The sequence below is a fragment of the Petaurus breviceps genome, unplaced genomic scaffold, assembly GCF_028583685.1.
Source record: "Petaurus breviceps papuanus isolate PSGF00001 unplaced genomic scaffold, PetGlider_PUasm1.0 90977, whole genome shotgun sequence".
In the NCBI taxonomy this organism is placed as follows: domain Eukaryota; kingdom Metazoa; phylum Chordata; class Mammalia; order Diprotodontia; family Petauridae; genus Petaurus; species Petaurus breviceps.
This window is the reverse complement of record NW_027187391.1, coordinates 33,693,634-33,706,320: the sequence shown is the minus strand read 5'-3', so window position 1 is coordinate 33,706,320 and position 12,687 is coordinate 33,693,634. Positions and strand designations below refer to the sequence as shown.

The following is a 12,687-nucleotide window of genomic DNA, read 5'->3' as shown; positions in this document are numbered from 1 at the left end:
TTACATATAGGATGTTATTTGATACTCATAACCACTCTGTGAAGTAGGTGCTACTATTGTTTCCATTTTACAGATAAGGAAACTGAGGTTGAAGAGGTTAAATGACTTGCCAAGGGGTGCATAGCTAGGTGTCTGAGGTGACATTTGAACTCAGGTCTTTCTAATTAGCTATTTCTCTTGTTTTGCTGTAGTCTGAACTCAACACACATTACAAGTACCCTGGATTAAATGAAGGAATAGGCAAAGGTAGAAGTCAAAATCTTTTGGGCCCTATCATTGTACAATAGGAAATTGTTTCTCAAGTTATTTTCCCACTGTAGGCACAATTCCTCAAGAATGTTGGCAATACAATACTTCAAGTAATTATCCTCTGTGTAATTTTATATACATACAACTGTGTGCCACAGCACATTAGCATGCCCAGAACTTCTCCAGGTGTGCCATTCAACTCCTCACCACACCTTACGACCTCCATAATTCTCAACCTTCACCCCAGCTGCGATTTGCTTCCTGTACTTCTTTGATTCACAATCGCAAATCTGTATGTAAATTTGCCTCCTCTGCTGGGAATCCTGGGAAAATAAATGAAGAAGAATTTCAAGGCTTCAGCAATGGGTTTAGTGGCCAGACTTCTGGGAATCCTTCTTTGTCATCAACTTGAATGTTTAGTGTACCTAGTTGCCTCAAAGCAAAGAAGCTGGTGCCATTAGCAAAAACAAAACAAAAGCCAAAAGAAATTGAGAATTGCTAGTATGCAATCAAAGAATGGTCTTGGTTTCTAGCCTTAGTGATTCCTTATTATTTTTAACTTCATTCTCCTAAAGGTCTTATATTTGTGAAAACAAGGAATTCAAGCAATTATTATAATTTTTAAAATTTCTTTGACTCTTCCATGTTCTGATTCATGTAAGATGCTGCTCCAGGTTGCTCTGTCTAGGCTTTCAAAAAATCAGTTTAATAGCTAAAGTAAAAGTGAATAGAAAGAAAATGGATGACCGGACTCTCCATGCTGAGATCAAAAGAGGTTAAAATGTCTTATTTTCATTTTCAAAGTTTTATTATTGCTTAGCACTTCTTTTTCTTTTTTTGCTTTTTGGAGGGGGGGAGGCAGGGCAATTGGGGTTAAGTGACTTGCCCAAGGTCACATGGCTGGTAAGTGTTAAGTATCTGAGATTTGAACTCAGGTCCTCCTGATTCCAGGGCTGGTGCTCTATTTACCGTGCCACCTAGCTGCCCCTGCTTAGTATTTCTTTTTCCCTAAAAAGGGACATGAGTTGAGTCTTGAAGAAAGCCAGATATTATTATAGGATAGGGAAGGTAGGAGAAGCAGTATTTCAGGCAAAAGGGAGAGTCAGGGTCCATAGAAGATAGTGTATTCTCCAGAAGAAGGAGGCTAAACATAGCTAGTGTAAGGAATAGCAAACAGGCCAGAATTGTTGCATGGTGGTGAGTAATGTGTAAGGAGAGAAAGATAAGAAGGGGGATGTCTGTGAAGAGTTTTAAATATCAAACTGAGGAGTTTATATTAGATAGCAGAGCTAATAGGGAGTCATTGATGTTTATAGAGTGTTTAGAGGGGAGGGGAGGGAAGCAGAAAGGGGAGTAAGATGATTAGACCTGTGCTTTTGTTATAAGAATAAAATGCAATAGTGCATGTCAAGTGCTTTGTAAACTTTAAAACACTATATAAATAGGAGCTATTTTTATTCCAAATGTTGGAATATATAGTACTTGGCATACAGTACTTAATAGATGCTTGTTGACTTGACTTACCAGGCTGGAAAGGTTTCAGGTATGAGCTGATGGTGACCTATGTGTGAAGGGGCTTAGCACCAGAAAGTTGGACAACAGACAATGAATTATTTTGGCCACAGCAACTCATGAAGACTGTCTATCACAGCTTAGAGGGCATGTGATCTGTGCTGGTAGAAAAAAAGAGCATCTTCACTGATGTGCTTTGGATCTTTTGAAATATTCAAGTAAGTTCCTATCCCAAAACATATGAATAAATCCAAACACATATTGCTGGAAATATTAGGAAAAGTAGCTGTCATTTTTCAAAGACACAAGTTACATTCTCATCCACATGCACATATTTGAAAAAAAAATCTGTGAGAGTTTCAGGATCCAAATTTAATTATAATTTTAATTCCTCCCAGCCTGATATGCTTTCAGAAGAGAAAGAAAAAGGAAAATAGATTTCTTATATATTCTGTGGCTTATTTACTCTTTTGATATAGCGTAGGAGATAGAGCATTGAACTTGAAAACACCTGTGTTCCAGTCCTGACTTGATACTTACCAACAGCTATGTGACCCTAGGCAAATCATTGAATCTCTCTGAATCTCATGTGATTACATCTGTGATTTGCTGTAGAAGTTACTAGTAGGGGGCAGCCAGGTAGCACAGCGAGTAAGAGCACCGGCCCCAGAGGCAGGATGACCTGGGATAGAATCTGGACTCTGATACTTAGCACCACACCCAGAAATAACTGGCCGTGTAACCTTGAGCAAGTTACTTAACTCCAATTACTTTAAAAAAAAAGAAGTTACTAGTAGGCCCTCATAATCTTGACTCAGAAATTGAGTAAAGAGGAGATAGTTTGCTGGCTGAAACTCAGCCAGCAAACAAGGGAAAAAGGTCAACTGGAGAGTCCAGGGTTAAGTTTTTGCAATAAGTAGACAGAATGGCAATGTTACTGAGATCATGGGTCATCCATTGGTTCTAGAAGCAGCATATTATTTTTAGTGGGAAGAGTACTGGAAGGTCTTGGAATCAAAAGGCCTGGGATCTAGTTTTGGTAACTTTTTGGCTCTATCACTTAGTTTCTCATTTGATACCACCCTATTTGAAGAAAAACTACCATAAACACAGCAACCGTCTTGGAAATGACTCAACTATATTTCTCTTTCAAAAAAAACCAAAACCAATGATATTTCTCCTAAAGAAACAGTGGGACAGCAGAGAACTGGCCTCAAAGCCAAGAAGACCTAGGATTAAGTTCTATCACTGACACACATTGTCTGGGAAACCCTGGGAAGCCAATCTCAATGCTCTAGGCAGCTCTTAATTCTGTAGAAAGGATGCCTACTTCTTTTGGTAGAGGGAGCTTCCTCACCTGGTATTTCCTAATACCTATGGAATTGTAGGTCCAGTCCCTGTCCCTATTTATGTATCTCTCCTAATGCTTAGAAGAAGAGCAGAACTATGAGATAATTTTAGATTATTCAACTATGCAAATATACTTCTTTCTCTGAAGGGGAAAGGGAGAAAAGTACCAGACAAACCCAGGCTACAATGAAATAAGGAAGAAAAACAGAAGCAAGAATAATTGTGAAGTAATTGAACTGGAATACAGTTACAGTACCTCCCAGGGTTGAAATGCAGCTGGATTCTGGCAATTTCGGCCCCTGCATTGATCCCGAATAGCATAAGCAAGAGCAGATACGGCAAGTTGAACACTGTGGACGTGACCTGACTCAACATTGTCCAATAGGAAGCTATTTCTCAGGGAAAAATTGCTTTTCACCATCCTGTAGTCCCAGTTCCCCCGAGGATAGTTGGCAATACAATAATTCAAATCACTGTTGTTAACATGTGAACAGGATGACAAGAGCATGCTATATTCAGTTAGGAGCTTGTTTTTATCATTAGGCAAGAGGTACAGATTTTGGAGGAAGTCATGGAAAGAGGACATATTTCCACCTTTAAATGCAAACCCCACCACCTTGCCAATGCGTTTGACATTTGGAATGGTGCTAATCTTGACAGCTGCTGACCAGGTATCACTGGCAATCCAGACCTTATTTATATTCCGCTCAATGGCTTTATTAAAAAGGTTAAACACATGAAACTGCCTCAGAAATACCACAATGACATTGACATGCCTTTCCTCCATGATTTTTTCAAGTGTCTGATTGATCCTGACCTCAATGGTACTATCAGAGAGGAAAGCTGGGAGAACCTCTCTGAATGCAATGCACAGGTTGTTTTCAGAGGCCTGAATTCCAAATGTGCCAAGTGCCAAGTGTCCATAGTCATCGTCAGTGGTGATGATGCCAATCCAATTCCATCCAGACTTCTGGATAAAATGTGCCATGGCCTTGGTTTGGTAGAAGTCACTGGGTACAGTTCGAAAAGAAGAAGGAAAGCGTATCTTATCACTTAGGATTTCTGCTGTGGAGGCATAGCTTACCTAAAAGTGGACCAAACAATTCGGTTATAGTGAGTCCCAAGTGACTGTTAAATGGTCTGAAGTCATGTTAATTCTTCCTCCCCTTAATTTTGTCCTCTACTCCACCAAGGTTCCTTCTTCTGGCTAAATTTAACCCTTACTGACCTCTCCTTCTGAATTCCTACTACAGGCATAGTTTACAAACCACACCATTCATCACCTGATTACCTAATGTAATTAAAAAAATCTATTCTCTCTGTATGACAAAATTATATGCACCAGAGGCGGCCAGGTGGCTCAGTGAGTGGGATCACTGGCCCCAGTGTTGGGATGACCTGGTGATCGAGTCCGGCTTAGATGCTTAGCACCACACCCAGAAATAACTGGCCGTGTAACCTTGAGCAAGTTACTTAACCCCGATTGCTTAAAAAAAAAATTATGTGCACCAAAACATTGTCTCCAGTTAAGTTGTAAGTTCCTCGAGGAAAGTGGCTTTGTCACTTACTTTTTCAAAACATCTCTGATAGTACCTATCAGTGTGTTGGGTAAATGGTGTATGTATACAGCAAATACTTGCTTATTTTCTGATTCTCTCCACCTATACTATCAAATACCTTTGCTTATATACACATAATATATACAAAATAATATTCTTGTTTTAAGTTCTGATTAATTTTATGAAGATATTTTTGCTTTAATGATCTCAGTGTGTGTGTATATGTGTGTGTGTGTGTGTGTGTGTGTGTGTGTTTAGGGAACTTTATTTGATGAAAAGTAGCAAAAGTCAATGTGTATTTGTTGGTGCCTTCTGTTTCTTTAACAGAGGTGATACTTGAGTAGAAACAGAGAAAACTTTCATATAGCTTCCATATACATGCTTAAGCAGAAAATAGTTTTAATGTAACTTTTTCTTTATAATTGTCTTTTAGTATAAACTCTATTTTAGTTTAGTATTTCAATTACTATCAGTCTGTAATCATAGGACCATAGATTTGGAGCTAGAAAGGACCTTATAGTCACTTCATTTTACAAATGAGGAAACTGAACCCAGAGAGATTAAATGAAATCTTATAGGTAGTGTGTGACTGAGTTGGGATTAGAACCCAAGACCTTCACTCCCAATCCACTTTTGCTTTGTCTGCACTACATTGCCTCCCATCATCATTGAATAAAACAATTGCTAGATCATATTATCCCTCTCTTTTCCATTCAGTTCTGGACTCAGCTCATTATCTGTCTACAATATCTTTCCAAGATATATGTAATCAATAGAGCAATCAATTTAATCAATTGTACATCTAGCTGGGCCTCATAGTTTGGATAATAGTTATTCCTTATTTACTTTTTTTTCCCTGTGAGGATTGTTAGGTTGAGCTTGAATGTTTGTATTTTTCATTTAGTAGGCTCTGTAATATTTTGGCACTTCAAGCAACTAACATAAAGCAAACAGCATATAGGAGAATTCACGATGTGTGGGCAATATATCATACATTTGAACTTCATTCTAGACATCCTTCATGACAACGATGAATACCTTTGATGAACATATATCTTTGTATTTTGTATCTCGCTTGATATTGTTAACCAGAGAACCACTGGAAAAAAATCCTTGTTATGTCTATCAAAGAAATTTGTATGGTCTTAAAACAAGAGTGGGAGAAATCCTGTTGGAGGTAAAGCTTTGCAGCTATAGCAAGTATTTGGTCTTTATCAAAGGTAGAGACATAGGAAAAAACAAGGGCAAAGCAAGGTTAAAATAAAAGCTTATTTGCTAGAAATTTTACTAAGGAGGATGGTGGAAAACTGAGCACTAACCCCTTATAAACTCAGAAGAAAAAAATAGTGGAGGAGAAAACAAGTTTACAGAAAATTTGGCATAACATCTAATTATGGCAGGTAACTCTTTATGACCAATTGTAACCAGGACTATTTAAAGATGAACTGCAAAGAACAGATGAACAATGGAACAGGTCTTTTAGCATTTTCCATGTGTAATATGTTTTGAATTAATGATTTCCAGAGTCCTAGATTTAAGATAGAAAACCCTATGATTTTCATGCTTCAAGCTATTTGGTCCTCTTGGGATTAAGAGAAATCCTTTTCTTTGTGCAGTTTTCACCAAGTAGAAGAGAATTTAAGCATCAGAAGAGAGCACCTAATCTATCCCCATCATTTTACATGAGGAATTTGAGACCCCAAAGCCATGAAATAACTTGATTAAAGCCACATAGCTAGCCAGGGGCAGCTAGGTGGCACAGTGAATAGAGCACTGACCCTGGAGTCAGGAGGACCTGAGTTCCAAAAAGCAAAAAAGCAAAAAGAAAAACAAAAACCAAAAACAAATTCACATAGAGGTCAAGTCAGACTTGGAAACAAGATCTTCCAAATTTATACCACATTGTGCAAAGGCAACACAAATACCTTTCTAAACTAACGAGGACTTGACATTTCCCATTAACTAAAAAAATTACATACTGGCTAGTATGTATGGGTTCTCTTGCCCAGGGATCTATATTTTGCATGTTCAAAGTCAGTTACAAATGAATGAAAGATCACTCATTAAGTGCTTTTGTATGCAAAGCATTATGCTAACCACTGTAGACACAAATAGAAAAGCAACATAGATTCTAAGAGAAGACATACCTGTGGAATGAGCTGTAAATTCAACATCCTGGAAACAGCCATGGTTATTTCTGAGTAGCTGGCTCCTATGACAGCTTTAACTCTTGGTGTATAGTTGGAATAATTACATTGAAACTCCACGACATCTTGGGTGAAGTCGAATTTAGTGAGGAACCTCAGTGTGGCTGCTATTGCTATTGTAACTTCAGTGCAAGTATCATAGATCTCATAGCCCAGTTTAAGTCCAGGTAACAGTGAGGAATTGTTGATTACCTCAATGCTGTGTATCATGGCAAGAGTTTGAAGAAACATTGAGATTTCAAAGCTGCCAGGAAATAAGTACTTTTTAAAAATAGTACATCATACATTGATAAACTCTAATGATGCCTCATTCCTCTGAGATCTTTGGGGAATGAAATGCTCAACATAAGTAAATTGTCTTCATAAATGAAGCCTTCAAACTTTGTCCATTTGCACCTTTTGTTTTTGGTGGAAATATTTCTCTGGTGTACACTCTGACTTTTGAAGCAGAGAATTATAAACCACTTTGACTTGACAACTTTGGGTCATTGTTAGGACTGTCTGCTTTTTAATGTTTTTGTCTCCTCTTCATAGACACAATCCTATGTTTTAGGGGAATTGGACATAGTGGTCTATCAGATCCAAAACTGTTCTTTCTCGTAGCTGTCACTGTGCCTGCCCCTTAATTCCTACTTCCCATCTAGTTTTCTGCTTCTAACCTCCCTTCAGCTGGCAAAAATTAATCAAGCTCATTTGGAATAATATATTAAATAATAATCAATAAGATCAAGGAAGTGAGAGCCTATGTTCTCTCTTGAATAAAACATTTAGTTTCAGTCTTGATGCTTGTGATAGCTATGTGTAGGACTCAGAAGACAATTTCTATTTGTTTTATTATTTCCGACTAGGATGAGGGAATTATTGAGATTGCTGACCATCTATAAGAATGAGTGGGATCTTAATTTACTGTATTGTTATTCTTCAGCTTGCTTTGTCATTCACTAGCATTGTTTATATTATGAAAATTCAATCATTTATTGGTACATATAGACTTTGGGCATGATGATAAACCACCATTAAATGTTCACTTCAAAACAAGTTATAATGAGGAGAAAAAAGTATATTTGGTCTATCAGTTAAGTCCCATAACAGCTTTGAGTAGTTTTCTCAAGACATAGTCCTTCATTCTTAGAGTTTCTAAGAAAGTTCAAAAGTCATATATATATAGAGTTTATAATTCAGAAAAATTTATAATATGCACATATAATATCCATGCATATAAATACTATATAAAACACACAAAATCAATATACATATTGATATTACAGGATGAAACTTTTTTTGTTATCTTGATTTAAAGTTTAAAATATTTTCCCTTTTGGAGTCAGACATTTTGGCAAAATGCCAACAATTCCTTCCACCCTCATTGACTTAGTTAAATATTTCTCCACACTTTTGGCACTAAGAAGGCACTTTGGAGATCTGAGTTAATTCTCTGTGATCTATAGCTATATAGGAAAGAGTATACAGAGTAGTATACAGAGTATACAGTATACAGAGTATCTAATTTTTATTGGTAGACACCCCTATGTTTTAAGGGAATCTGATTTAGTTGACTATCAGATCAAAAACTAGAGGGATTTATATTGTCTGTTACTTGAAAAAAATCCCCAAGGTTTACTTATTTAGTAAATTTTTTTTTTGCCTTTTGGAGGGCAATTGGGGTTAAGTAACTTGCCCAAGGTTACATGGCTAGTTTTTTTGTGTGGGTGTTAAGTGTCTGAGGCTGGAACCGAACTTGGATCCTCCTGACTCTGGGACCAATGCTTTACTCATTGCGCCACCTAGCCACCCCTATTATTTAGTAATTTTTTTTGATGAAGAGAGGAAAAGATGGGAAAGAGAATCATAGACTCATAGAACATTAAGATTTGTTTAATTCAGCCTTCCTTTAGGAAACGACAACATTTCCAGCAGTTAAAAATGTCATGATGTTACAGGTGTGTCATATAGCTATGGCTTGAATAAATACCTCTAAGTGACAGGACAATTACTCTAATTTTTCATTCAACTACTTTCCTGAAACTTTTGCTTATCTGTCCTTGATCTGCCCCGTCTTCACCCAAAGAACCCACAAAAGCACTTTTTTTCCCTATAGAAGACATTTCAAGTACTTGAAGACAGTTATTCATGTTGGAAGTAATCCTTGGCCTAAGTGATTCCTCAGGTCCCTTCCTATTTTAAGATTCTATACACCTCCTAAGTCTTCTCTTTTCATAGCTAAACATCACAAGCTTGTCAATGTTCTTTAAACATGGAAGCCAGAGCTGAATACAATAAAATTGATGCAGTCATACTAGTTTGGAATACAGTAGAACTATCACCTTTAGATACTGTTATTATTAGATGTTTTAGTTATTGATACATTATAATCCTAAAACATATTGTTAAATTTTCAAACATCTTAAATAGTCCTTTTCTAACATGAACTGTTGTGTCAGATTTTCCATCTCACATATGGGTTTAGTTGATTTTTTTTGGACCTAAGTATAAGACTTTATCTTTGTTCCCATGACATATCATCTTAACAGAATCAACTCATTATTCAACATCTTGCCAGTTCTGTTACCCAGTTATTTGGAGACCATGCTTTTTATTTCTTTATTTAGTTCACTGATTAAAAAATTTGTTGAGCAGAGTAGGACCAAGGACAGAGCTCTGCTGTTAGAGATGTCTCTTCAGTGTAAAAGCATTCAATTAATTAGCTTTTATTTAGTACTTAACATATAAGCAAAGTGCTGTGTCTGGCTCTGGGGATATAAAACAAAGCAGCCTCTACCCTCAAGAAACTTATATTCTATTCCTTGGTGATGGGGTGGGATTAGAATACCAATATATAGATCTAGATCTAGATAGATCAGGGTTGGGGAACCTACAGGCTGGAGGCCACATGTGGCCTTTGTCCAAAGGTCTGCACTTGAGGATCTAGAGGGTCACATGTGGCCTCCAGGATGCAGGCTCCCCACTTGTGAGATAGATAATACAGAATGTGTGCAAAGTGAATGTAATGTAATTTGGATGCTGACTAAAGGGTACAGGAAAGACTATGGCACTTGAGATAACCCTTGAAGCAAGCTGAGATTACAAGGTGCAGGAGTGAGAAACAGAAGCATTCCAGGCTAGGGGACAGCCTGTTTAAAGATAATAAAGGTGGAAGATGGAATATAATGTATGCAAAACAGCAAGTGATCCAATTTAGTGGGAATCAATGGTGCACAATGAGAAGTCACATGAAATCAATTTGGAAAGATAGGTTGAAGTAAGATTATGGAGTTCTAAATGTTTACCAGTATAATTTGCATTTTATCCTCAGGTCATTATGATGTCACTAAAACTTCATTAGCATGAGAGTGATTATGATCACACTTGCATTTTTAGGAAGGTTATTTTGACAATTACATGGAGGGTGGAGAAGCTGAAAACTGGCAGTTCAATTTTGAGGCTATTGTCCAGAAGAGAGGTGATTAGCGCCTGAACTAGGGTGGTAGAGTGGTAGTGGAATCAGTGGAGAGAAGGGAAAGATGAGAGAGAGAGAGGGAGAAAGAGAGGAAAAGAGAGAGAGAGAGACAGACAGACAGACACAGAGAGACAGAGAAAGAGATAGAGAAACAGAGATAGACAGAGGGAGAGAGACAGACAGAGACAGAGAGACAGAGAGAAACAGAGAGAGACAGAAACAGAGATAAGAGAGACAGAAGGATTGGCAACTGATTGGATGTGGGGCTGTGGTACAGAAAGGAAAAAATCAAGGATGACTTCAAACTTCCTTTCCTTTTTTTTTTTTTTTTTTTTTTGCAGGGGGGAAAGTAGGACAATTGGAGTTAAGTAACTTGCCCAAGGTCACACTGTTAGTAAGTGTTAAATGTCTGAGGCCAAATTTGAACTCAGGTCCTCCTGACTCCAGGGCTCATGCTCTATTCCCTGCACCACCTAGCCAACCCAAACTTCCTTTCAATTGCCTCACTGGCTTCTTGTTCTTTTGCCATCCTTATCCCCTTTCCCTTTTCTCTCTGTACATACATCCACCCTAGAAGATCCCATTCAGTCCCATAACTTTAACTACCATGACTATGTAGAAGATTCCAGCCTCCAACATTTCTTCTGGGACCAGGAGCATAATACCAATCACCCATGGGACTTCTCCAGCTGTGCCTCCTTTATCATGCCCCAAACTGAGCTTCCTTCTCAATATATAGTTCCTCCTCCTGACTTCAGTCCTTTAGTTAGTGGCATCCTCATTTACTCAGGTTCTCATGTTTGAAACCTTGGTATTAGCTTAACTTTTTACTATCCCTCACCTCTCATGTTTAAGTAGTCACCAACTCCTGTCAATTCTAATCCTGTAGCACCTCTAGCACTAATGCCTTTCTTTCTACTCTCAGTGCTTTCCTCCTAGTGAGATCCTACTTTCCATCTGCCTGTATTACTGTAGTGACTTCCTTTCAGGTCTTCCTATTTTCATTCCTAACTGTCTCTATTCATACATACTTATTACTGCCAGATGAATTATCACTAATCATAGGCTTAGGCATGTCCAAAGACCTTTAATGGCTCACTATTACCTACTGAGAAAAGTTCAAAGTCCTCTTTTGATAAATGATTTAAAAACATGCACTGCTCAACCACTTGTGCTAATACAATAACAGTTTAGGAATCATTGATACTAACTTTGCTTTATGTGCTTGTAGTGAGGGATAGGCTATTATATCTTTTCATTCATCTTTCTTTGCCTTTCAAAACATTTGCTCAATAAAATCCAAAAAAATAAATCAATAAAAGTTACAAATTGTGCCTAACTTTGGAGGATATATTGAACTTCTGTAGCAATGAATGTTTCTCACTCATTTACTGGATATATATAGCTAACCAAGCATATGTAACATTAAAATCAAGTTCTTCATGGATTTCAGTTTTATGAGAGCTGTTTAGATGGTAATAGGAGTAAAAGGGAACAATTGATATGACTGGCTCCCATGGCATAATCTTGACATCTAATATGTACTCTTTGTAGCATTACTCACCCCTCACAAGTCTGGATTTCTGGTCTTCTGGGATATTCTTCTGAACGGATCATTTTGTTATGAACTGCAAACAAACCTCCAATCACAATATGTCCTGGAGCACTGGCAGCCACAAAGGCATCAGGAATCTGGCAGGGCTGGGAGAGATTTAAAATGGTCACAAAGCAGGGAAACAGTATTCTCAATAATGCCATGTTTTCATTCCATTTGCTCACTTTATGTGAATGCCTGGGAGTCAATTAAACTCACTGGAGGGCCAAAAACCTGGGTCTTATTTCTTCTGTAAACACCAGTTTACAATCTCTGCGCCACCTAGCTGCCCATGAACTTCCTTTCAATTGCCTTCACTGGCTTCTTGTTCAATCAAGACAACAATCAAAAGGTGGACATATTAAACCATGTGCCTGCTGATAGTAGAAACTAAACTTGTTTTCTCAAATAGACTGTCCCAAACACCAAAATGTGAAGAAAAACATGGAATAATTTACAGATGGTCTTTGGGTATATCTTACTTTGACAAAGGTATTTTTACTACCTTAAAGAGAAGGGCAAAGAAAAAATGTGGGTTCCTTCTCAAGTTGCATAAAGTAACTTCTCTCAAAGTTCAGTATTATGTATCTCTTTCTGACTTAATGAAATTAAATTAAATAAGCATTTAAATACTTAAGAAAAAGGCACTATGGGGGCGGGTAGGCAGCCTTGGAGTGAGGAGGACCTGAGTTCAAATCCAGCCTCAGACACAACACACACACACACACACACACACACACACACACACACACACACACA

General features: G+C 37.7%; 1 protein-coding gene across 1 annotated transcript in view; it reads right to left on the bottom strand.

Annotated features, from left to right (window-relative positions):
• Window positions 1-12,127, bottom strand: part of GPRC6A (G protein-coupled receptor class C group 6 member A) — a 31,202-nt gene extending 19,075 nt beyond the window's left edge. Inside the window, exons 1-3 of the mRNA XM_069076988.1 lie at window positions 11,899-12,127; window positions 6,818-7,121; window positions 3,368-4,195 (exon numbers count right to left, since the gene is read on the bottom strand). Of these exons, the coding sequence (XP_068933089.1) occupies window positions 3,368-4,195; window positions 6,818-7,121; window positions 11,899-12,092 (1,326 nt within the window). The 5' untranslated portion in view covers window positions 12,093-12,127. The remainder of the gene's footprint in view (window positions 1-3,367; window positions 4,196-6,817; window positions 7,122-11,898) is intronic.
• Between the last annotated feature and the right edge of the window lie 560 nt (window positions 12,128-12,687).